Below are 26,380 nucleotides of genomic sequence, written 5' to 3'. Positions count from 1 at the left end.
CATCGCCTTTATTACTTGAGCTGTCTGCTTCTCACAGTCTGTGAACATTTAAAATCTTCCGGTAATGTCTTTGCTTCCGTAATCTCTGTGTTAATACTTCCCTCACTGCATCATCAGGAGGGTTGCCAACCCTTACTAAAAACACCACTGGTTCACTGGTAGGAACAGGAGGAAGCCATTCGGCCCCTCCGCTATTCAATTAACTCATGGATGATCTTTATTGGCACTCCATTTACCGCCATAGTTCCACCTCCTTTTAATACCCTTGTTGAACAAAAATCTATCACTCAGTTTTGATATTTTCAATTGACCCAGCCTCAAGATCTTTTGGGGAACGAGTTCCAGATTGCCACTATCCTTTGTGCAAAGAGGTTTTTTTTTAAATTCGTTCATGGGATATGGGCATCGCTGGCAAGGCCGGCATTTATTGCCCTTGAGAAGGTGGTGGTGAGCCGCCTTCTTGAACCGCTGCAGTCCGTGTGGTGAAGGTGCTCCCACAGTGCTGTGCGGGAGGGAGTTCCAGGGATTTTGACCCAGCGACGATGAAGCAACCCTCACCCGCCCACCTCGCTGGCTCCCCAATCCTCCCTCCCCCACAAACTTCCCATTTCTCCTCCTCCCTCTCCCCCCTCACCTGATCCTCCCCCTCTCCCACTCTGCCCTCTCCCCTCCCTCCACCTCGACCCCACTCCTCTCCCCTCATTTCCCCTCTCCTCCCTTCCTCTCTCCACTCCTCCTCCCCCGACCCCCCTCCTCCACTTGGTTATACTTCCAAGTCAGCATGGTGTGTGACTTGAAGGGGGACTTTCAGGTGGTGGTGTTCCCATGCGCCTGCTGCCCTTGTCCTTCTCGGTGGTGGAGGCCACAGGGTTGGGAGAAGTCTGCCGAAGAAGCCTTGGCGAGTTGCTGCAGTGCATCTTGTAGATGGTACACACTGCAACCACGGTGCGCCGGTGGTGGAGGGAGTGAATGTTGAAGGTGGTGGGTGGGGTGCCAATCAAGCGGGCTGCTTTGTCCTGGATGGTGTCGAGCTTCTTGAGTGTTGTTGGAGCTGCACTCATCCAGGCAAGTGGAGAGTATTCCATCACACTCCTGACTTGTGCCTTGTAGATGGCGGAAAGGCTTTGGGGAGTCAGGAGGCGAGACACTCGCCGCAGAATACCCAGCCTCTGAGCTGCTCTTGTTGCCACAGTATTTATGTGGCTGGTCCAGTTAAGTTTCTGGGCAATGGATGTTGATGGTGGGGGATTCGGCGATGGTAATGTCGTTGAATGTCATGGGGAGGTGGTTAGACTCTCGCTTGTTGAAGATGGTCATTGCCTGGCACTTGTGTGGCACGAATTGTGCTCTAACTTGTCTGATTTGTTTCTGGCTGCAAAGATTAACTCTTACAGAAGGTAGGTGCTGCAGAGAATTTAATGGCCAGAATGATCTTCTGGACTAGTTTTGATCACCTAGATGGGGCGGAGAGGAATTTCCCAGATCCCCTCCCCCCCAATTGGCCTGGGTTTTTAAGCTGATTTTTTTCCCTCTCCCAGGACATCATAGGGTTTGGGGTGGGGTGGAGTAGTTATGTTGTGATACACAAGGTATCGCAAATGTGCGGGACAGGCTCGATGGACCAGAGGGTCTTTACCTGTCCATTATTGTTCGTATGTTAACACTTGTACTCCAGGTTGAACCTCTCTTATCCAGAACCCTCAGGACCTGGCCTGTTCTGGATTAGGGATTTCTCCAGACGAGGGGTGGTCACGTTAAATTGGATGGCACAGGTACCGAGTGGGTGGGGGTCAGTGGATTGCGGGGTCAGGCCAGCGAGTGCGGGAGTCCGCATTGTCGGAGTTCTGCGCAAGCGCCACCCAGTGGCCGGGAACGGTTCTGGACAAGGGGTGGTTCGGATAAGCGAGTTCTGGATAAGGGAGGTTGAACCTGTACTCTTTATTTTCTCAACTCCCTGTCCTTTTCTAAAGATCCTGTATCCTGCAATGTTTAGTTCTCAGCTTCTCGCCATGCATCAATGCACATTCAGCAGTCCACGCATTCACGTTATTTTCAATTTAAAGGCCGGCTCACCAGTTGCACGGAAGAGCTGCAAGGCCGTGCAGCTTAACGGAAACATTATCTGCCACCCTTTGGCTGAACTGGACAATGTTACCGATGTTTCAACCGGTTGTTGCAATCAGGACCGGTTGGAAAAGCTTACATTTGTATTCCCTTGAGTGTCGAACGCTCAGAGGTGATGGGATTGAGGTGTTTTAAATGACGACAGTTTAGAGAAACTATTTTATCGGGTGAGTGACTCCAGAACAAGGAGAGCTTGACCAGTTAGGGGTGAAATGAGTGAATGCTTTTTACACGCAGGCTCGTGAAATTATAGAACTCCCTTCCCTCAAAAGGCTGTTGAGACAAGGTCAACAGAAAACATCAACACTAAGGTCGGTGTTTGTCAGCAAAGGGAGATGGAGCAAAAGCAGGTAAATATAGTGCAGGGCCGACTCCTGTTGTGTCTCAGTCAGACGATAGGATGCAGCCGTGAAGAAACTACACAGCAGGCTGCAAGTGCTGAAGGTGGGAGATCCAGTCAAGGTAAGGGGGAAATCTCACACAACCAGGCTGTGATACTGAAGCGAAAATAATGCTGACTGGTTAGAGAAGAAAAAACACCGGGGCAGATCTCTTTCTGAGCCCACCCGCAACCCCCCAGCTCCTCTCCCCTCCCCCAATCCTCTCCCTCCTCCTCCTCACACCCCCCTACTCTCCTCCCCACCTCCTCCTCACAACCCCCCCTCCTCTCTCTCTCTCTCTCTCTCTCTCCCCCCCATTCCTCCCCACTCCTCCTCATTTTCTTCCCCCCCCACTCCTCCTCCCTTTCTCCCCCCCCCCCACTCCTCCTCCTCACCCCCCCATTTCTCTCCCCCTCACTCCTTCCACCCTCCTCATCCCCCTCCCCATTTCCCTCCCCTCCCCCACTCTCCCTCCCTCTCTCTCTCTCTTTCCCTCCCCCCCCCCTCCTCCAGTACAGATAGTGGGGTGGATTGAGGTCGTGAAGTCGGTGCAGGGACCCCGGGGAGCAATCGATCGATCCGGGCCTAGCTAGTTAGCACCCTCTGGTGTTGAGAAACAGATGCTGCACCCACGTGGTGCTCCTCGATAACCGCCCATCCTGTTGGCACTGTGGTGATGCCTCACTGTTTGGAGAAAGGAGGCTTTCATCCTGTTGGTCTGGAACAGTCAGTGCATTCACTGACCTGTATTGTGGAGCTAGTTTCCTCCAGTGCCGCTATCGTTCTCATGGTCCTGTAGAATCACAGAACGTTGCAGAGCAGGCGGCCATTAGGCCCACTCCCCGAGCTCTCTGCATTCTACCAATTGGAAAGTCGCTCCCTAGTGTTGAGATTTAATGGGTTAATAGAGATAGAGCGAGGCAATGAAGAACCACTGTGTTCAGACACTGTATATTATAAAGCTTCATTTCTCATTTTATTGTCATTTTCAATTTCAGTCCATCCCAAAGTCCTTCCTTGTTCAGCTCGACGGTGTCAGTCCCAGCGTCTCCACACAGTCCTTCACAGTGTCATACAGTATACTCTTCATCTGTACAGGCACATCAGAAAAAGACTTGCTTTAATTAAAATACAGCTCCCAGGGAGCACATTGCACATCCAACCCGCTATAACCCTCACTGCTGCTCAGTCAACCCTCCCTCTCTCTCTCCCTTCTCTCTCTCTCTCTCTCTTTCCCCCCCAGCCCCCAATCTTTCTCTCCCTCCCCTCCTCGTCTCTCTTCCTGTCCTCCTCCTCCCGTCTCGCTCGCGCTCCCCCTATCTGCCTCCCTCCATCCCCTGTCCCTCCCTCCATCCCGCCTCTCTTTGCCCTGTCTGCCTCCCTCCCTCCCTCCCTCCCTCCCCCTTTATTTCCCCTACTTTTGTTTAATATGCTGCCCCCCCCTCCCCCACGTTGTTTACCTGCAGTTTATGCTGGGCGGGAGATGTGTTGTGTCCGAGTATTGGCCTTGTGCGGAAGGAGTGTTTGACATGCTCGGGGGAGACGAACTCTTTAGTCACAGTGATACAACTGGTGAAGTACTGCACCTGCAGATGACACAGAGAGAGAGGATGTTTACGTAAATCTTACAGCGCAGAAACAGGGGAATATTTATAAACCAAAGATGTCGAACTATCCCTTGCCCCTCCTTGATTTTTACCTGATAGGTGGTTGCCATAGGAATGAGGAGTGCGTCCCCCGTGAACTGCAGCACAGGCCTGCCTTGGATCCCACATTCTTCAAACAGCCTCCTCCGCAGAACCTGGTCCAGGTAACGGCTCTGACCCGAGATCTGATCCTGACCCGCAAGACCTTCCGGATCTCCCTCCTCCGCCACCTGTCAACATCACAGAGCCTCTCTTTACAAACTGTGTACCACCACTCACAGGCCCTGCACAGCTCGCTCGCGATCACTCCCAGCTTCTACTAACAACAAGGTGACATTTCCGTTCGCCCCCTTGCAGCAACGCACCGACTGTTTCTCACGGAAGAGTTTTGGGGGGGGGGAGGGGGAGAGAAATTCGGGTCATTTGCGCCCCCCCCCCCCTCCCCGGCACTAATGGGGCGTCAAAGACCCGGGCGAGGCGCCGCTAACGACTCCTGCAACATTCGCCGGGAGTTTAGCTACGGCACTGCGCCACGATCGTGACATCGTCCATCGCCGCGCACATCGTCCCGCCCCCTAACTTGGGTAGCGCTCTCTGAAACTGCGCTGGGCGATGACTGCTTCAGGGGACGCTCGCCGGGGTGAAATTTAAAGGGGAGGTGGCCGGCTGCTGCTGGCGATTTAAAAAAACACCCCACCCCCCCCCCCCACACAAACGGGGCGGCACCGTATTTCTGGGCCTCAAACGGGGCAGCTGTGTTATTTTTTTGCCTCACGGGGAACTCAAAGCCAAGTCTGATCCCAACAGCTCCTCGTGTCCACATTTTCAACAGTCAGCACGATGCTGTCCCGAGAACAGAATAAGATTTTGAGGGGGCTGGACAGGGTAGGTGCAGGCAGGATGTTTCCCCTCGTGGTGGAATCTAGAACTAGGGGGCATTATTTCAGAATAAGGGGTCACCCATTTAAAACTGAGATGAGGAGGGACATTGAATAAATTTAAGACAGCGATAAGACATTTTCTTAACCGATAAAGGATTAAGGGGTCAGCCATGGTCGTATTAAATGGTGGAGCAGGCTCGAGGGGCCGAATGGCCGACTCCTGCTCCTATTTCTTAAGAATTTCTTCTCTCTGAGGGTGGTGAATCTGTGGAATTCTCTGCCCCAGAGAGCTGTGGAGGCTGGGTTATTGAATATATTTAAGGTGGGGATAGATTTTTGAACGAGAAGGGAGTAAAGGGTGATGGGGAGCGGGTGGGGAAGTGGAGTTGAGTCCAGGATCAGGTCAGCCATGATCTTATTGAATGGGGGGAGCAGGCTCGAGGGGCCGTATGGCCGACTCCTGCTCCTGATTCCTACGTTATGCTCCTGACTCCAGGCATCCATCCAGCTCGGAATGTTCGGCACTGCCCCTTAAAGAGGACGAACGGTCAAAAGCCTGGGCTTCCCGATGCACTTGGGCGAGATATTGAAGAATCCACACATCCGGTTGCAAGTTGGAACGACTGAACTCAAAGAGGAGCAATCAGAATCTAAACCTACCTTCTGTAAAAAGGCCCTTATCCTGGCCGTGTCCTGGGTGCTATAGATGTGCCACAGAGCACCAGGCCTCTCGCTCGGGTCGCTCAATCTTCTCATTACCGCGTCATCCACGGTATCGCCCTCCAACCTGGCCAGAATCACTGTCCAAAATAAGCATCGCCATCAGTCGCAGCAACACACACAAGTGCGACCTTTGAAACCCATTCTCTCTCTCAACATGGCCTGTGCTGCGCTTCAGTTTGGGACACTCAGTCCAACAGGGTAGATGCAGGGAGGATGTTCCCCCCCCCCCCTGGCTTGGAGACTCTAGAACCAAGGGTCACAGTCTCGGGGTGAGGGGTCGGCCATTTAAGACGGAGATGAGGAGGAATTTCTTCACTAAGCCCTCTGAGGCCTGTGGAGGCTCAGTCGTTGAGTACATTCAAGGCTGAGATCCATAGATTTTTGGACTCTAGGGGAAATCAAGGGATATGGGGATTGGGCAGGAAAGGGGAGGCAAGGTCAAAGGTCAGCCCTGAGCTTATTGAATGGCAGAGCAGGCTCGAGGGGCCGTATGGCCTACTCCTCCCAATTCTTATGTTGTTTGTCATGAACGATTAACCCCGTAGGCTACTCTGTACGGGACACCCAGTGTTACTCTCTCAATCCCATGTTGGACCTGCCCCAGGGGTGAAGAATGGGACAATGGCGAAGGATCATTATCCGACAACTGTAGATCTGCAATGTTGACGCTAGGGCCTGGAATATTCTCCGGCTCCGCTGGCAGTGTGCTGGAAACCCAACTTCCTGCAAAGTTGCAGCAGCAGCTCCGAGGAAATTCTTAAGCTCGGCATCGAAAGCAAAAATTCCTCCCATTCATAACATCCTTTTGAAAGCCACAACAGGCCCTTCCCCCTCCCCATCCCTGGCCTTTTGGCAATGACTGCAATACCGCACAGGAGGAGTACAGCTGTATATCCTGGCTCTATGCCACCATCGATATCCCCTGAGCTGCACAGTGGGGGGGGGGTGTCAACATCCAGCCTGGGGGGGTCACCGTTGGCCAGAAACTGAACTGGACCAGCCAGATAAATACAGTGGCAACAAGAGCAGGTCAGAGGCTGGGTATTCTGTGGCAAGTGTCTCATCCCCTGACTCCACAAAGCCTTTCCATAAGGCACAGGTCAGGAGTGTGATGGAATACTCTCCACATGCCTGGATGAGTGCAGCTCCAACAACACTCAAGAAGCTCGACACCATCCAGGACAAAGCTTAATCGGCACCTCATCCACCACCTTCAACATTCACTCCCTCCACCACCGTTCGCACTGTGGCTGCAGTGTGCACCATCTACAAGATGCACTGCAGCAACTCGCCAAGGCTTCTTCGGCAGCACCTCCCAAACCCGCGACCTCAACCACCGAGAAGGACAAGGGCAGCAGGTGCATGGGAACACCACCACCTCCACGTTCCCCTCCAAGTCACACACCACTCGGACTTGGAAATATATCACCGTTCCTTCATCGTCGCTGGGTCACAATCCTGGAACTCCCTCCCTAACAGCGCTGTGGGAGCACCTTCACCACACGGACTGCAGCGGTTCAAGGCGGCTAACCACCACCTTCTCGAGGGTGGTTAGGGATGGGCAATAATTGGGCCCTCAGCACGGCACTGGGAATGTCAGCCCCGACTTCTGTGCTCGAATCCCTGGAGTGGGTCTTGAACCCACGACCTTCTGACTCAGTGGCAAGAGTGCTACCCACTGAGCCACGGCTGACACTGATTGGCTCAATCAGCCAGCACCAGGAACCAGCACACCATGGATCCACTACACACGGACTTGAAAGACTTGGCTCGGGGCTGCGTGACCCTTCAGAACATGGCTGAAACAAGCGCCGTGTAGAGGAAGGAGAGAGCGAGCGAGCTTTCAACGAACCTTTCTCCAGCGTTCCCCGGTCTTCCTGTGCCAGCTCCGCGTGGACCAGGATGTGAAGCGTGTCGGTCAGCTCCAGTCGTGGGCTGGTGCTCCCTGCATTTCCATCGTCCAGCCTCAGCCCTGCGGAAACAACGCACCGTTAGCCACATAGTGGTTACGTTACTGGACCGGTAATCCAGAGGCCCGGACTAATGATCCAGAGGCCCGGACTAATGATCCAGAGGCCCGAGTTCAAATCCCACCACGGCAGCTGGGGAATTTTAATTCAGTTGATAAATAAATCTGGGGGAAAAAAAAAAAGCTAATACAGTATTGATGACCATGAAACTACCGGATTGTCGTTAAAAACCCAACTGGCTCACTCATGTTCTTTAGGGAAGGAAATCTGCTGTCCGTACCTGGTCTGGCCGATATGTGACTCTACATCCACAGCAATGTGGTTGATTCTGAAATGGCCGAACATGCAGCTCAGTTGTACCAGACCGCTACAAAGGTCAGCAGTTCAAGAAGGCAGCTCACCACCACCACCTTCTCTAGAGCAGTTGAGGATGGGCAATAAATGCCGGCTTTGCCAGCGATGCCCACATCCCGTGAGTGAATAAATGAAGAGAGAAAACCTTGCTGTTCAAAACAGGACTGAAAATGGGAATTTCTTTCCAGTACAAAGCTCAGACCAGGCGTACGATTGCCCCTGGTTAAACACAGGTGCTGGTCCCCGAAGCTTGTGCCCTGTCCGCCAGCGTGAGGCGCCACAATGTCTTTGTGTGGCCTTTGGCTGGGGGAGGTCGGCAGGAAAGGGAGATCAGCCTGAGCTGACCCTGGCTCCAGACGTGAACACAGGCTATAAGATGCACCCCACGGTGGGCTAACCAGTTGAGATTCCCTGTGTACGCTCACACACCTTGAAATGGGCTGATGGGCGAGATACACGAGGGGCAACTATGGTCAACATTTGGAAGGAGCGAAGTAGGGGTGGGGACCTTTACAAACACTCGCCCATCATTACGGCTATCAGCTTCTGGCTGGCGGCTTCACACCCATAGACTGATCCTCCCCCACCCCAAAATTACCGACCTGCGGGCGGCAGAGAAAATAACCGCGCCCTAAAACTCCTGCCATGGAAACGTGGGAACAATCGGTGGGTGTGGAACCGGGGCGTTAGAATGGCGGGAAATTGCTCACCATACACGCTGCACACCCTCAGCTCGAGCTGGGTCTTTGCTGCCTCCTCCGTCAACCGGGAGATGAGGTTGAGTCTCCCGTCGTTCCGAGTGTATTCCGGTAATGGCAAGTGCTTATGCAGCTCGTCGAACCTGCAACGGGAACCGTGTCACAAATCCATCACATGCCGCGACGTCACACAACACACAACGGCCAAAGGCTGGGGGGGGGTTGGGGGTTTTGGGTTTGAAAGGTTCCCCTCACCCTCGGGTCTCACTCCGCCGGGTTCGCTAGCTCAGCCGTGCCACTGTGGGGTAGGCGAGCGGAAGAGGGTCCGCAAAAAACTGCTTCCCGATACGTCGGTGCTGTCTACCTTTGCACCTTGTAAACACATTTAGACTGAAGCCTGGGATGGGGAGTGTCATATAGCGCCACCTAGTGGACTACTGCTCCACCTAGTGGACTGCTGTGGTACTGCAAGTAATGATGCATGTAATAAAAGGCATCGTGCGACAAGGTCACCTGAGAAGTTCTTGTCGAGCTGTCTTGTAGTCTGTGTGTTTATGATGTAAAGAAGATATCACATTGGCGACGTAGGTTAGGATTTCAGGATTCCCTAGCTGAAATTGTTGTTGGTAGATGTTTCAGTCAAACAACAGAGAGACTTTGAGAGGTTTTTTGTTTTGAAGCACAGCTAGGATAGTCCTATGAGCAGAGATTGAGCAGACTAGGCCGATATTCTCTCACGTTTAGAAGAATGAGAGGTGATCTCATTGAAACATACAAAATTCTTACAGGGCTCGACAGGGTAGATGCAGGGAGGATGTTTCCTCTGACTGGAGAGTCTAGAACCAGGGGGTCACAGTCTCAGAATAAGGGGTTGGCCATTTAGGACTGAGATGAGGAGATATATCTTCACTCAGAGGGTGGTGAATCTTTGAAATTCTCTGCCCCAGAGGGCTGTGGAGGCTCAGTCGTTAGTATATTCCAGACAGAGATCAACAGATTTTTGAATATTAAGGGAATCAAGGGATATGGGGATAGTGCAGGAAAGTGGAGTTGAGGTAGAAGATCAGCCATGATCTCACTGAATGACGGAGCAGGCTCGAGGGGCCGAATGGCTGACTCCTGCTCCTATTTCTTGTGTTATGTTCTTATTTACTTAAGAGCAGTGCGGACAAAGCGTGGGGGAGTTTAGAGCTCGTGAACTATGAGGAGAGGTCATCCTGACTTCTCCTTTACAAAGTTACAGAGAATGTACAGCACAGAAACAGGCCATTTGGCCCAACGGCTCCGTACCGGTGTTTATGGTCCACACCAGCCTCCTCCCCCACCCCTCTTCATCTCACCCCATCACCATATCCCTTTATTCCTTTCTCCCTCATGTGTTTATCGAGCTTCCGCTTAACTGCCTCTATGCCATTCATCTCAACTTCTCCATGTGGTAGTGAGTTCCACATTCTGACCACTCGAGGTAAAGATGTTTCTCCCGAATTCCCGATTGGATTTAATAGTGCCGATCTTATATTTATGGCTCCTTCCTCCAATACAACAGATAACCATCATTTGCATTTATAGAAAGATTATACACCATCAACGTTCCCTGTGAGGTGCGCTTTGTTCTGCGTGATATATTTCTTTAATGTGCGCTCCCTTCAAATTTCCGCGCATATGCGGTGTTAAGCAGCCTGCGAGGGACATTTCCCATATTACAACAGTGACTACACGACAAAAAGTACTCCATTGGCTGTAAAGGGCTTTGGGATGCCCGGTGGTTGTGAAAGGCGCTATATAAATGCAAGTCTTTACATAGAAACATAGAAAATAGGTGCAGGAGTAGGCCATTCGGCCCTTCTAGCCTGCACCGCCATTCAATGAGTTCATGGCTGAACATTCAACTTCAGTACCCCATTCCTGCTTTCTCGCCATACCGAGATTGTGAGATTACTGCACAGCCGCGCACCGTAGAGGCAAAAGTGCAAGCAACGCCATTCCATGGTGCCAGCTGTGGCTCAGTGGGCAGCACCCGCGTCTCTGAGTCAGAAGGTTGTGGGTTCAAGTCCCACTCCAGGGACTTGAGCACAAAAATCCAGGCTGACCCTCCCAGTGCGATGCTGAGGGAGTGCCGCACTGTTGGAGGGGCTGTCTTTCGGATGAGACGTTAAACCGAGGCCTCGTCTGCTCTCTCAGGTGGACGTAAAAGACCCCATGGCACTATTTCCAAGAAGAGCAGGGGAGTTATCCCCGATGTCCTGGGGCCAATATTTATCTTTCAATCAACATCACAAAAAACAGATTATCTGGTCATTATCACATTGCTGTTTGTGTGAGCTAGCTGTGTGCAAATTGGCTGCCGTGTTTCCTACATTACAATAAAGTATTTAATTGGCTGTAAAGCACTTTGAAATTTCTGGTGGTCGTAAAGGGCGCTATATAAATGCAAGTCTTTGTGAGATTACTGCGCGTCCCCGCAGGATCATTGTACACAACTTAATTCCATTTTATGCTGGTAAAAGCATCCGCCATTTTTAGGCTGTTTAGACTTACTGAGCAGGCATCCGTTCACTGAACTCCTTCTCTGAAGCGCAGTAATCTAACCGCAAGATCTTTGTGCCTCTAGACTTCAGCCGGGGGCATTCTACAGGAAAAACAGATTGTCTTTAGAAATCACAGCAGGAGAGGCTGCGATTCACAGTACCGATTACTGAGGAGTTCATCGGATTTGTTTTTACAATCAGTGAATTCACAGAAACCCAGGAGCGAGTTAAGCGCTGGAATCTAATTGAGCGGCCACAGAGAGCCAGAAATAGAAACAGAAAATGCTGCAATTACTCAGCAGGTCAGGCAGCATCTGTGCAGAGAGAAACAGAGTTAATGTTTCAGGTCCATGACTTTCGTCAGTATTTCCAGCACTTTCTGTTTTGATTTCAGATTCCCAGCATCTGCAGTATTTTGCTTTCATGTTTAATTCACAGAAACCCAGGAGTGAGTTACAGGCTGGAATCTAATCGAGGGGTTCAAGGGTTTTATATACAGAATAATGGATACCCGGGAGTGAGTTACAGGCTGGGATCTAATAGAGGGATTCGGAGGGTTTATATATAGAATAATGGATACCCGGAAGTGAGTTACAGGCTGGGATCTAATGGAGGGATTCGGAGGGTTTATGTATAGAATAATGGATACCCGGAAGTGAGTTACAGGCTGGGATCTAATAGAGGGATTCGGAGGGTTTATATATAGAATAATGGATACCCAGGAGAGAGTTACAGACTGGGATCTAATCGAGGAGTTCGGGGGTGGGGGGGGGGGTTTATACAGGCAACTCTCGATTATCCGTACACGGATTCAACGGAAAACTGTTGTAACGGGATTTAAAATTCTGCTGCTAACAAGTGAAAAGACAGCTCCAAATAATTTGGAAAAATCACCTTCCAAACACTGTGCTCATTTGTATTTACTCATTCTCTCTCTCTCTCTCTCTCTCTCTCTCTCTCTCTCTCTCTCACACTCGCACATTCTCTCTCCCTGGCCGAAGGGACCCCGTACTGGCCACTTCTATCCCGGGCCAAAAGGACTCTGCACCGGATTCGGGGAGGACTCCGGGACGACGTGTCAAAGGCTCTCTCTCTCTCTCTCTCACACGCACCATAAAAATCCCCCTCCTCCGCCCTTGCTTTGCTGGTGTGTGTGTGTGCTCGCTGCTGCAGCTGCCGTCTCTCGCGGCCGCCGCTGACGTTGGGAACGGGGTCAGTGCAGGCACCGGGTTCCAGGCACAGACTTTAATCAGAAGACTGCTAACTAAAACCAACCACAGAACCTGTACATGCACGCTGGTAATGCCCATCGTTTGTTACTGTTTGTAGCTGATTGTATTGATTCATTAAAGTTTTAACTTATAAAATGTAAACTTGCCCTAACGATTGTATTTATTCATTAAAGTTTTAACTTTAAAATGTAGACTCACCCTAATGGGAAAATCGTTTACCCGGAATAATCCAATCCCCGAGGGACCCGGATAATCGAGAGTTGCCTGTATATAGAACAATGGATATCCGGGAGTGAGTTACAGGCTGGAATCTAATCGAGGGGTTCGGGGGGGTTTATAAGTAGAACAGTGGAAACTCGGTTGTGAATTAGAGCATATGTACAGAACAAGCAAAGCAAGTTACGGATGGGACTGGCTGTGTCCATACTGACCCAGTAATTTATGCCTGTGTGCCTTGTTAGCTCAGAGGTGAACACTCGTACATCACTGAGGTACTTACTGGAGTCGGTCTTGAATCCTTCCCAGAATTCCTTGCTCCTCGCCCTGGTCAGGACAGAGTGGTCCCTGCAGTTGACCAAGCTCACACTCTGCTTTCCCAGCTCCTGCCTCAAGCATTCAGGTCCCCAGGAATTGCTGCTGGTTGCTGTCAGGACCCCGGATACCAGCACAGGCTTCAGAGTAACGTGGAAGAGTCAGAATACATCCAGGACAAGTCAATAAGTCTTTAATCAGCATTGATGAGGCAGTGTAGAGGGAGCGTTACTCTGTATCTAACCCCGTGCTGTACCTGTCATGGGAGTGTTTGATGGGACAGTGTAGAGGGAGCGTTACTCTGTATCTAACCCCGTGCTGTACCTGTCCTGGGAGTGTTTGATGGGACAGTGTAGAGGGAGCGTTACTCTGTATCTAACCCAGTGCTGTACCTGTCCTGTGAGTTTTTGATGGGACAGTGTAGAGGGAGCTTTACTCTGTATCTAAGCCCGTGCTGTACCTGTCCTGGGAGTGTTTGATGGGACAGTGTAGAGGGAGCTTTGCTCTGTATCTAACCCCGTGCTGTACCTGCGCTGGGAGTGTTTGATGGGACAGTAGAGGGAGCTTTGCTCTGTATCTAACCCCGTGCTGTACCTGCCCTGGGAGTGTTTGATGGGGCAGTGTAGAGGGAGCTTTAATATCCTTGTATAAATTAACATGTTAAATAAAAACATAACTTACCAGCCCCTTTATCCAGTATTCCTGAAAGCACTTCCAGTTATTCTTATGAGTGGGATTGCAAATCCATGGGAAGGTCCCTTTGGAAAGCCATGAATACTGAATGCTGGCGCGCTGTTCTTGGGTCTGATTTGGGACTGGATCCGACTGTGTTATCGGGGATTTTTCCGACGACGGATTCTCCTTGCTCTGCCGTGGTGATTTGGTGAGTGGGATTTTCTTCTCCACCACCGATGCGATGATGTCATCCAAGATGCTTGGCACACTCCGCGTTGCCGTGTTGCACTGCCCGAAAAACAGGGGGGTACGTTAGACGGCCAGGTATTGAACGGTTACAGATTACACAATGGGGGGAATGCAGGCCCCTTTGCTAGACAGGAGCACAAGTCGGAGACAGATTCTGCCGCTCATATTCCCCAGACTGTTTGCCCAGCAAGGCAGGCTCTGTAGGGTTGCTGAGCAAGTGAAAGGCCAATAAAAAGAAAGACTTGCATTTATATAGCACCTTTCATGACCACCGAACATCTGGAAGTGCTTTACACCCAATGAAGCACTTTCGGAGTGTAGTCACGTTGTAATGTGGGAAACGCGGCAGCCAATTTGCGCCCAGCAAGCTCCCACACACAGAAATGTAATAATGACCGGATAATCTGTTTTAAGTAATGTTGATTGAGGGATAAATATTCTTCAAGATACTGGGGATAACTCCCCTGCTCTTCTTCAAAATAGTGCCGTGGGATCTTTTATGTCCACCTGAGAGAGCAGACGGGGCCTTGGTTTAAGGTCTCATCCGAAAGACGGCACCCTCCGACAGTGCGGCACTCCCTCAGCACTGCACTGGGAGTGTCAGCCTGGATTTATCTGCTCAAGTCTCTTGTGTAACAAAAATACAAGCCGATATAAATGGACAGCTTTCATGCCCACAGGCGATGCCAAACTCCGAGATACTTCAACCGTGCAGTCGCTGTGGGGATTGTTCTGTCGGGAAAAGCTGCAGCCAGTTTGCACTCAGCAAGGCTGCATGGACAGGAATGCAATGAATAAGCAGTTCATCTGGTAAGAAATCGTGAATTGGAAGAAATAACCTGAGACCAAAAAGTCTCTTCAGACTGGTGTCAGAATTGACAATACAATAGCTAAAGCGACTTGATCAGCGTGAACATAAATAACTGATAACGGGCAGCTCCACACATCAGAAGGCCGAGAATAGCTTGTCTGATTCCGGCCTCGGGAAGATAGATTTTCAGAAAGTATAAACAGGAAATACATGTGAACGGGAGGATTTCACCTCAAAGTGCAGATAAAGAACTCTCAAGGCCATTGGGCACTCCTGTTTGGTAAGAGCCCTTATAGGTTAAATGGTCCTGCCCATCACGTTCCCCCAGGCCCACCCCTAAAAAGACAATATCTAAAGTGCTTCTCAGCCCAGACGCTGAAGATAAGAGCTGTTCGTGCTACCAACCGTCTGTCCGATCGGGACTAGTACCAGCTACTTGTCATGGTCGTATGTCTACGATGTCGATGCTGATTGTGTGTTGTGTTTGACTATATTTGAATGACCGCTTCCTTAATAAAATACCTTCTGACTCCCAAGACCCTTTGGGTATCTGTGTGTGACCCGCGATCCTAATCTTACAATCTGTTTTTGGTCGTGCTGGTTGGAAGGGGGCAACTCAAGAGGTGCAGTCAGAATAGGAGGATAACCATTCTGAAAGTCTTTGTCAGGAGACACGGGGCTAAGAAGCAGACAAGCAGAAATGAAGGGAAAGGAAACCCAAGATGCGGGCAAGGAATGGGGCAGCCCAATGTCTGCCCCGGTTTCTAAAGCGCAGGGGGTCCTGCACGAGGAGAGCGGCCCCCTTTGCTGCCCCCGTGGTACTACCCTCAGAGGCTGGCCTTCCTGTAAGGATGCGGAGTCAAGCTTTGGGCTGCAGCTCACCACTGCTGTCCCTGGAGGTGCCAACCCCTACCCTACGGAGCAGCTGCACAACTCCGCGCATCAGACGGGACCAGCTCTGCCTCTGGCTGGCTGCCGCACAGACACTGTGAAGATACTTCCCCTCCCTCCTCTCCCCCCCGCAGCGGCCATTGCCAGCTGCCCGCGGGCATGGCTGATCGCACCTTGACCTCCCTCCGCAGCCCACCGGGCTCTGGTGCCTCTTGGTCATCCTGCCATGCCTTCTTCCATGCCACCAATGAATATCCGATTTACTGCGTTCGGGGGGAGCTTCCAAAGAAGCAGCCAACAGTAACATTTGGTGAGCAGTCACATCTGGTCATGTATCTCAGCTTCGTTTGGGAATAGGTTGTCCTCTCCTACACAGTCGGGCTGCCAAAGCAAGGTCTGGGCTCCGCTATAGGCAGGTGCAGGTGTGGGCACAGAAGAACTCAATCTGCAGCCTGACATTATATGGGATATACGGCACAGAAACAGGCCATTCGGCCCAACCAGTCCATGCTGGCGTTTACGCTCCACTCGAGCCTCCTCCCGTCTTTCCTCATCTAACTCTATCGGCATAACCCTCTATTCCCTTCTCCCTCACTTGTCCAGCCTCCCCTTAAAAGTATCTATAGTTTTGGCTTCAACCACTCCCTGTGGTCTTTGTCCTACTGTGGTCTTTTCAATTGTCTGACAACCTCCAATTGTTCCAAATGCATCAGACAGGGGTTCCCATTGGGAGACCCATTGATGCAGTAATGGGGGGGGGGGGGGGGAGGGGGAGAGAGACAACAATTGAGAAAATGCCATTAGGGCCCATGAAACTGTCAATAGGAAAAACAGTGCAGAAATGATTCAATATTGCACCTTCAAAGCAGCTCCCACCACAGTCCCAATGCTGGATGGCCAGTTCTTTCCCTTAGGAGCAATGCCTTGCATGCCTGAATGTTAGAAAATGGCATCCAGTGTGTCCCCCACCATAGATCATGTCACTGATCCACACCAGCTCACCAATCAATGCATTGAATGTTGACTCTGTTGGTCGAAAGTGCCACCCAGCACAGCTAGTTAACAGCTATTGGTGCTCACCATCATGGCCGTTGTACCATGGATTGCGCCTGATCACAGAGCAAGCGCACGCACTATGACCTTTCCCCCGTGACCCCTCCATTCTCGATGAATGCCAGCCTATGCATGCCTCTCCGCCCATTGCCCAGGCCTGTACTTACGCTGTTTAATGTTGTGTAGACCGGAGCGAATGCGATGCCAGCGTCTGTGCATCCTAAGCGCAGTTTCCCCGCGGTGGTGGTGAGGAGATCGCACAGTGTTGAGCACTGCTCGACCGCTCTTGATCGCTGGTGAGCAGGAATAAGACTCGGTGCTGTGTTCCTGGGTCTGCTACATGGCACGGCTTCCACTTCTGTGATTACAGTGGAGAGAATCAATATCACAGCATTCCTAGCATCCTTCAGCAAAATAACATTCCTAGCATGCCTTATAAATAGACCTCAACCTTTCCTCACAGAGATTGTGAACAGGCATCAGGGCAGGTACAGCACGGGTTAGTTACAGAGTAAAACTCCCTCTACACTGTCCCATCACACACTCCCAGGGCAGGTACAGCACGGGTTAGATAGAGAGTAAAGCTCCCTCTACACTGTCCCATCAAACACTCCCAGGGCAGGTACAGCACGGGGTTAGATAGAGAGTAAAGCTCCCTCTACACTATCCCATCAAACACTCCAGGGCAGGTACAGCACGGAGTTAGATAGAGAGTAAAGCTCCCTCTACACTGTCCCATCACACACTCCCAGGGCAGGTACAGCACGAGGTTAGATACAGAGTAAAGCTCCCTCTGCACTGTCCCATCAAACACTCCCAGGGCAGGTACAGAACGGGGTTAGATACAGAGTAAAGCTCCCTCTACACTGTCCCATCAAACACTCCCAGGGCAGGTACAGCATGGGGTTAGATACAGAGTAAAGCTCCCTCTACACTGAGCCATCAAACACTCCCAGGGCAGGTACAGCGCAGGTTGGAATGTAGATTGCAGAGTTAAGCATGTGATTGCGCGAGTGTGGAGACGGCACCCATTGGGGATTGTTACCCAGTGAACGCAGTTGTCCCAGTAAAAGCTCACTGGTGGCACTTAGCCGCCACTGGTGGTTGCACCGTTACCTACCATTCGCCTCCTCTTTGGCTTTCCGTGTAGCCAGTTCTGCCAGCCAGTGCAGTGGTGACTGGGAGCAGGAGCTGGCGTGATTGCTCTTTCCATCGTGCCTGAGCTCAGTTGTTGAACGGGACTTGCTTGGCTCCCCTCCTGGAGTCGCTTCCACTTTGCTGTCAGTCTGCGGCTGCAAATCAGGAGCACAGGTCGAGCTGTTAGTTCCTGTACGGGGGCCGTGCATTGACCATCAGTCAGGAAAAGACCATCCCCCTATTCCCAGAGAATAGTAGGCGTCTGGAACAAGCTGGCATTTCATGTGGTGGATGCAAACTCACTGCATTCCTTCAAGCAAAGCTGGATTTGTTTCTGGCTGGGGCGGAGATCACCTCTTACAGAAGGGTAGGTACTGCAGGGAATTCTGGGTCAGAGTGATCTCCTGGGCTAGTTTCCAACGCCTAGATCGGAAAGGAATTTCACAGAATTCTTTTATGAAATTGGCCTGGGTTTTTTTAATGTTTTTTTTGCCCTCTCCAGTTGATCACATGGTTTGGGGTGGGGTGGAGTGTATATGTTGTGATACGTAACTTATCGTAATTGTGTGTGACAGGCTCAATGGACCAGAGGGTCTTTATTGTCCATCATTGTTCGTATGTTTCGTTATAACTTGCTACAAAAACCACCTCCGTTTAGCACTGTCTCACCATAGGAACAGGAGGAGGCCATTCAGCCCCTCGAGCCGGTGCCGCCATTCAACGAGATCATGGCTGGTCTGCGACCTAACTTCATATGGGCCTTCCACATCCCTTAATACCTTTGGTTAACCATCATTTACTCTGAACCACCCCTCACAGCTCTTTTCCCCATCGCACCCTGAAGGACGGGCTGACCCATGCTGGGTTTTGGTAACTGGCACAAGTGGCCATTCTTCACCAGTGAGCTCGGACAGTAGGAGTTGGCTGGCTATCCAACCAGGGTGGGCTGCACAACCCACCGCCAATCCTCGTCCTGGCCCCGGTACAAATCTCCAGCAGAGGTCAGGGGTCAGGGATGGGATCATAGAATCTTACAGCACAGAAGGAGGCCATTTGCACCGGCGTGCCCGTGCCAGCTCTTTTTTCCCGTTCCTGGGATGTGGGCATCGCTGGCAAGAGCAGCATTTATTGCCCATCGAGCCGCCTTCTTGAACCGCTGCAGTCCGTGTGGTGAAGGTGCTCCCACAGTGCTGTCAGGAAGGGAGTTCCAGGATTTTGACCCGGCGACGGATATATTTCCAAGTCGGGATGGTGTGTGACTTGGAGGGGAACGTGGAGGTGGTGGTGTTCCTATGCACCTGCTGCCCTTGTCCTTCGAGGTGGTAGAGGTCGCGGGTTTGGGAGGTGCTGCCGAAGAAGCCTTGGCGAGTTGCTGCAGTGCATCTTGTAGATGGTACACACTGCAGCCACGGTGCGCCAGTGATGGAGGAGGGAGTGAATGTTGAAGGTGGTGGATGGGGTGCCAATCAAGTGGGCTGCTTTGTCCTGGATGGTGTCGAACTTCTTGAGTGTTGTTGAAGCTGCACTCATCCAGGCAAGTGGAGAGTGTTCCAGCACACCCCTGACTTGTGCCTTGTAGACGTTGGAAAGGTTTTGGGGAGTCAGGAGGTGAGACACTCGCCGCTGAATACCCAGCCTCTGACCTGCTCTTGTTGCCGCAGTATTTATGTGGCTTTTGAAAGAGCTGAAATAGGATCCAAGCCATGTCCATGGTGCGGAGGCCAGCTTATTAGAAATGGGGATAGGGAGGAGAGGCGATTGTTGGTAAAGAATATTTCTGCTCATGTGCGTGTGCAGTTATCGGGCAGTGTTTGGGATCAGTAGTTACCTTGGGGCTCTTGCTTGCGCCAGGCGTTTTGTGAAGCCAGTTCTTATCTCCGTCGGCACAAGCGCAGTTTGATTTGATGCCCAGCCTTCTCCTGCTGCTGTGCATCTTGTCACACAGGCCAACCAAGGCTGCAAAAATAACAAAGGAAAGAGTGTGTGAATTTAGGCATTTCCCCGCTTCTCCCCTCCCCTCCCCTCCCCTCCACCCCCCCCCTCCCCAAGGCGCTGGCTGCTCCTGGGGTTCAGTTCCACGGGGCAGGGAACCTTCTAATACCTGGCTCGTCGATCATTCTCCATCTGCTAGCTCAGACTCAAAGGGGGTGAATTTCCCGTGAGAGGAAGGGGCAGGGGTATTCCGCATCATCGCCCGTAATAAGTATTGCAAAAACTCCCGTCACCCCCAAAAAAAAGGACGGCTCCTCTGCCAAAGTTGCAGCTGACTAGTGGGAACTCAGGATCGTAGAACGGTTACAGCACAGAAAGAGGCCATTCGGCCCACCGAGCCCGTGCCGGCTCTCTGCAAGAGCACCTCAGCCAGTCCCACTCCCCCCGCCCTTTCCCCGTAGCCTTGGTGTAATTTTTTTTCCTTCAGGTACTTATCCAACTCCCTTTCGAAAGCCACGATTGAGTCTGCCTCCAGCACCCTCTCAGGCAGCGCATTCCAGATCCTAAGCACTCGCTTGCGTAAAAAAGTTTCCCTCATGTCGCCTTTGGTTCTTCTGCCAATCGCCTTAAACCTATGTCCTCTGGTTCTCGACCTTCTCGCCAATGGGAGAAGGTCGCTATCTGTTATGTCCAGACCCCTCATGATTTTGAGCTTCAGCCACTAAGAATGAGGAGTTGTGGCAGGGGGTGGGCACAGGGGCCGGATCCCGCCCTCGCCACACAATCCCACAGGACCCAGTTCTGTGCTTGCTGCGCCCGCCTCTCTGGAGAGGGGGAGGGGCCCCTGTAGTTAGCTGGCTGGCCCGACTGGTGTTACAGGCTGCGTGAGCACGCGTGCCCACCCCCCTGCTGGGTGTGATCCAGTGTCACCCTGCCCACACATGAGCAGCGTGCAGCCTGGCACGGGGATCGGCACGGCCCCAGACTGCAACACCACCAGCGGCCCGGGGCCATGAGAGGGAGCAACGGGCAGCGGGCGGCAGGAGGGCGACTGGATTGGACAGCACCATAACCCAGGTCGCTGATTGGAGCGCGGGCAAGTACAGCGGGAGTGGCGAGAGATTGTCGTGCGATGTGATCGGGGCTGAGGACAGGCATGAGTTCAGGGCCTGGAGGATATCGGGGCCCCGATTTCTTCTCTCAGAGGGTTGTAAATCTGTGGAATTCGCTGCCTCAGAGAGCTGTAGAAGTTGGGACATTGAATAAATTTAAGACAGAGATAGACAGTTCCTTAAACGATAAGGGGTTATGGGGAGCGGGCAGGGAAGTGGAGCTGAGTCCATGATCGGATCAGCCATGATCGTACTGAATGGCGGAGCAGGCTCGAGGGGCCATATGGCCTATTCCTGCTCCTTTATTTCTTATATTCTTATAAGAGGTGAGGGCCCAGAGGCAGCACGGGCCAGCCCACACTGCGATATGTGTGCACACTAGGCCCGTGCAGCAGAGCTGGTCTCCAGTCGTCTTGGGTAACCCTTGACACTGGACCAAGATCTAGCTCTGTCAAGCCCGTGTGGTGGCTGGTGTGCAACGGCCACCACACGTTAAAAAAATCCACGCACAGGCATCTTCCACCCTTCAGTATGCAGTTCGGGACCTGGAATATCAGGTCCTTCATTGAAACATCTGTGAACTCATGTGGAAGCAATTCATCCTCGTTCGAGGGACCGCCTATCATGATGATGATGCCCACACATACATGTGGCTGAAATAGATAGGGTGTGGGGGAAATGACGAGGGTGGTTACGGTCAGATGGAGTGAGGTATAATAATAAGTTGCATTTGTATAGCACCTTTAACATAGTAAAACGTCCCAAGGTGCTTCACAGGAGCGTTATCAAAAAAGACTCGACACCGAACCACAGAAGGTCAAGTGACCAAAAGCTTGGTCAAAGAGGTAGGTTTTAAGGAGCATCTTCAGGAGGTAGAGAGGCCGAGAGGTTTATGGAGGGAATTTCAGCGCTTAGGGCTTAGGCAACTGAAGAATCGGCCGCCGACGGTGGAGCGATTAGAATTGTAGAAACACAGCGATCCCAGAGGGTTGTGGGGCTGGAGGAGGTTTCAGAGATAGGGAGGGGGGCAAAGCCATGGAGGGAATTAAAAACAAGAATGAGAATTTTTAAAGCGAGGTGTAGCTTAACTGGGAGCCAATGTAGGTCAGCGAGCACAGGGGTGATGGGTGAGCGGGACTTGGTGCGAGTTAGGCCATGGGCAGCCGGGTTTTGGATGGGCTCAAGTTTATGTGCAAACTCTGGAACTGGGGCTCAGCCGGTGAGGAGGGGGTGCATGGGGTCTGATACAGCAGACTCATTCAACGCAAACTGTATCAACCCCCGCGCCCCCCCCCACCGTCCCATCCCACAGCGACCCAGCCACTAAACAGGAATGGTGTCTGCCCCAACACACACGTCGCTAGACTTGGGTCTCTCACCGTCCACATGTTTAACTAACCTCCCCCTTCCCCCCTTATGGAAAGCAAGAGCAAACCAGCTACCTCACCCCTGACCCACACTACGCCCAGGACCGGATTCAGGGCCCAATGGTCCCAGGGGAAACAGATCCCAATGGGCCGATAATTCTGTTTGTTCCTGCTCATTACATTACGTGTATGATTCTGATTCTGAGTCTGGAAACACAAGCCAGTATATTTAACAATGAAAGCATATATTCTTTATCAGGTAGTTATATATTCTAGCTCTAGTAACATTGCAATACTAGATTCATATAAATATATGCACATTTCTCTCAATAACATGTGAAATAAAACAGGCTAATACATATTCTAATCTGTATATCGGTACATTAGTGTATATAGGTACTTCTGTATATGGGTACATTAGTGTATATAGGTACTTCTGTATATGGGTACATTAGTGTATATAGGGACTTCTGTGTATATCGGTACATTAGTGTGTATAGGTACTTCTGTATATGGGTACTTCTGTATATCGATGCATTAGTGTATATGGGTACATTAGTATATATAGGGACTTCTGTATTTCCTCGGTCTTGTTTTTCCTCTCTGACTGTCTATTCTATTCAGCCTATTTGGGAAGCCTTATATTTTTTTTCTATTTATTTGGTAGGCCTATGTTCTTTGGTGGGCCTGGGGTTAATCTGCCCCTGACTACACCCAGTGCAAGCCCAGCGATACAGAGTGTAATTAATATATATATAGTTCCACCTAGCAGCCATTGCTGTAAATACAATAAAGGCATCAGGTGACAGGTCACTTGACAAGTTCCTGTGTTAAGAGCCATCTTGTAGTGCTGTGTGTGCTGTGATGTCATGGAGAAAATACCACACCGAGAAGCATGGAATTATCAATTCACTCTTCCCACAAACACCCTGCAATCAAGTGCTCCCAATGGCTTCAGGAAAATTACTGCATTCTCAACACAATTCAATAACTTAAAAACACAGGACGCCATTTTGAGTCAGCGTTGCTCAACCTGGGAAGACAGACACAAGATGGCAGCTTGAAGGCAAGCAACGCTTTAGGCAGTGGCTGAAGGAGCCCGGCTTAAAACCCCCCCCCCCCGCTGCTAAACTGGGCATGTGAATCAACAAAAAATGCTCTGGCACTGCTCTTACCAGTGTTTGGAACCAGTTGTGTTGGCCGCAGGCTCTTTATGTCGTGATTGTGTCCCTTAACGCATTTCAGCCAGGCTGCAGCTTCCTCGCCCCTTTCTGAATGGAAACATTAATTACATCAGAGTTTGGCAAAGCAAAGCCTGCTTGGGGGACATCCCGTCACGTTCCAGGCAACAAAGCAGCATTTGTCCGCTGACAGTGGCCCGAAATCATTCCGGCTCTTGTAAAAACTCCATTCATTTTTTTTTCCTTTTACTTCACGATCAGTACGTTGTCAGATTTAAGGCTCGGCTACTGTTTTAAATAAATATTACGGCCTACAATGTCATCACTGGGCACGCTACGGTGGCCAACTATGGTCACATGTCAAACCAAACCAAATGCAAGTCCAATTCTGAAACTATTATAGCTATTCGGCTTTATAGTCCTGTGACAAGGGATCACAATCTTGATGTGGATTTCATAGTGCCAGATAATAAGAAAAGTAAGATGCTCAATTAAAGTGAATGAGAGAATTTTACATCGGATTACACGGGATAGACGGCACAGAAACAGGCCATTCGGCCCAACCAGTCCATGCCGGCGTTTATGCTCCACTCGAGCCTCCTCCTGTCTTTCCTCATCTAAATCTATCAGCACAACCCTCTATTCCCTTCTCCCTCATGTGCTTGTCCAGCCTCCCCTTAAATGCATCGATACTATTCACTTCAACTTCTCCCTGTGGTAGTGAGTTCCACATTCTCACCACTCTCTGGGTAAAGAAGTTTCTTCTGAATTCCCGATTGGATTTCTTGGTGACTATCTTATATTGATGGCCTCTAGTTATGCTCTTCCCCACAAGTGGAAACATTCTCTCTGTATCCACTCTATCAAAACCTTTCACAATTTTAAAGACCTCAATTAGGTCACCCCTCGGCCTTATTCCAGCGAAAACATACCCAGCCTGTTTATCCTTTCCTGATAAGTTTCTATTAAAAGTCTCCTGAATTTTGAGATTGTTTTCCCCCTGGAGGTAGTCTCTTTACAAATGTAATTGTGAAAAACAGTGTATAATCCTCACAATTACCAGGTGCCACATTCAAAACCATCGCGACAAAAACGGAGGATTTTTAAAAAAAGTTTGGGTTAGTGGTTGTCACTTTAAATCCATTCAACCAAAATCCCAAGGTTTCAGCTCCACCGGCAAAGAGCAGGATGGGACCAAAATCCCAGGGAAGGGGTCATTGGGACAGGGCCATGGGGGGTCGTTGGGAGAGGGAGGGGGGGTTGGGGGTATGCCGGGAAGGGGGGGGGGGGTACGGCGAGAGAGGGGGGATACATCGGGAGTGGCGGTACATCGGAAGGTTTGGGTCTGGCACCCATCCGGATCAGCTGACAGGAAGGGGGGAGCCTCTGCTCCCCTGGAGCCACCTGGAGGCTCTCTGGGATCCATCGCCTGGCTTCTGCCAAGGATTTGGGGCCTTTAACGAGACTTGCGCGCGAACGTGTGCTCCGTTCCCTTGAAGGGCGTAAAGAGATGATTCACTGGGGCAGCCCAGCCCAGGAATCTGCACCCACACAACCCCCCAGTACAGGGCCTGGGTGGAAAACCTGCCCCCCCCCCCCACCCACTCCTCTAGCAAATGAATGAAGCTTAGAAAAAAAAAGAGAGAAGGGGTGGGGAGTACAGGGGCAACCTGGCTTATTCCGCATTTTCCACACCTTTGACTCGAGATCTTCCTGAGCTGTGCTGGGACCTAGACTGGGATTTCAGGCTGAAGGAGTTTGAAAACCCAGCTGCAGCTGAAATCCTTTACCAAGTTTTGCTCGATGTTAAAGTTGCAAAATTTTGTTCAGTTCTCTGTAGAGCTCGAGGCGGGTGCTAAGCTACTTTTAATCAGACACAGACTCAGCGATTTGGTCAGTTATTTGTGTGCCAGCAAGCAACTTTCCAGTGTGGCCAAAGGTCATTCAAAACCCAATGTCCCAGCAACTGTTTATGGGGTGTTTAAGGAAATGTTTGAGTTTTTTTATTTATAGTTTGGAATTCTAAAGAATAGCTTAAGCCAATAGCTTAAGCCAACAACATCACCCACAGTGGGAAAAGTACAAGAAACACTATCTATGTTAATGTATTCTGCAACTGAATGGCTTAGAATTAGATTGACATCATTAATGCGGAGCTAAATTGAAGGATTTCTCATTTTGAACAATACCAATGTGCAACGCAATGGCAGCCTTGGCTCAATGGCTGTGCTTGCCCCACTCCAGAGATTTCAGCACATAATCCAGGCTGACACTCCGATGCAGTACTGAGGGAGCACTGCACTGCCGGAGGTGCCGTCCTTTCAGCTCAGGTATTTAAAACGAGGCCCCGCCTCCCCTCTCGGGACAACGTAAGAGATCCCGCGGCACTGTTTGAAGAGGAGCAGGGGATATCTCCCAGGATCCTGGCCGCTATTTATCCCTCCGCCAAATACAGATTATCGCTGGTCGTTGTCGCGTGGCGGACTGTGGGATCTTGCTGTGTGTAAATTGCCTGCCGCGCTCGCCTGCATTAGAACAGTGACTACACTTCAAAAGGACTTTGTTGGCTGTGAAACGCCCTGAGGTGGTGAAAGGCACTGTGAAGATAAATGTTTTTTCTGATCACATAGTGAGCAATTATTCCCTTGTTTATCTTTTACAAAATAAATTTGAGATCACTCTCACAGATGAATGCCAGCTCTCTCATTGAGAGTTGCTACAATACATAAGAAATAGGAGCTGGAGTCGGCCATGTGGCCCCTCGAGCCTGCTCCGCCATTCAATAAGATCACGGCCGATCTGGTCTTGGCCTCAACTCCACTTCCCTGCCCACTCCCCATAACCCTCGATTCCCCTGTAGTTCAAACATCTGTCTATCTTCATCTTAAATATAGAAACATAGAAA

At 50.9% G+C, this 26,380-nt stretch overlaps 1 protein-coding gene across 1 annotated transcript in view; it reads right to left on the bottom strand.

The window, feature by feature from the left end:
* Positions 1-3,454: 3,454 nt before the first annotated feature.
* LOC139235017 (probable JmjC domain-containing histone demethylation protein 2C) overlaps positions 3,455-26,380 on the bottom strand; it is a 68,585-nt gene continuing 45,659 nt past the window's right edge. The window contains exons 11-23 of the mRNA XM_070866096.1: positions 23,470-23,565; positions 19,712-19,839; positions 17,867-18,038; positions 16,914-17,104; positions 13,749-14,030; positions 13,036-13,207; positions 11,315-11,405; positions 8,789-8,919; positions 7,607-7,726; positions 5,692-5,831; positions 4,204-4,380; positions 3,965-4,090; positions 3,455-3,594 (exon numbers count right to left, since the gene is read on the bottom strand). Of these exons, the coding sequence (XP_070722197.1) occupies positions 3,526-3,594; positions 3,965-4,090; positions 4,204-4,380; positions 5,692-5,831; positions 7,607-7,726; positions 8,789-8,919; positions 11,315-11,405; positions 13,036-13,207; positions 13,749-14,030; positions 16,914-17,104; positions 17,867-18,038; positions 19,712-19,839; positions 23,470-23,565 (1,895 nt within the window). The 3' untranslated portion in view covers positions 3,455-3,525. The remainder of the gene's footprint in view (positions 3,595-3,964; positions 4,091-4,203; positions 4,381-5,691; positions 5,832-7,606; positions 7,727-8,788; positions 8,920-11,314; positions 11,406-13,035; positions 13,208-13,748; positions 14,031-16,913; positions 17,105-17,866; positions 18,039-19,711; positions 19,840-23,469; positions 23,566-26,380) is intronic.

The sequence above is a fragment of the Pristiophorus japonicus genome, chromosome 22 (assembly GCF_044704955.1).
Source record: "Pristiophorus japonicus isolate sPriJap1 chromosome 22, sPriJap1.hap1, whole genome shotgun sequence".
In the NCBI taxonomy this organism is placed as follows: domain Eukaryota; kingdom Metazoa; phylum Chordata; class Chondrichthyes; family Pristiophoridae; genus Pristiophorus; species Pristiophorus japonicus.
The sequence above is the reverse complement of the archived record's forward strand: the minus strand, read 5'-3'. Positions and strand labels throughout refer to the sequence as shown.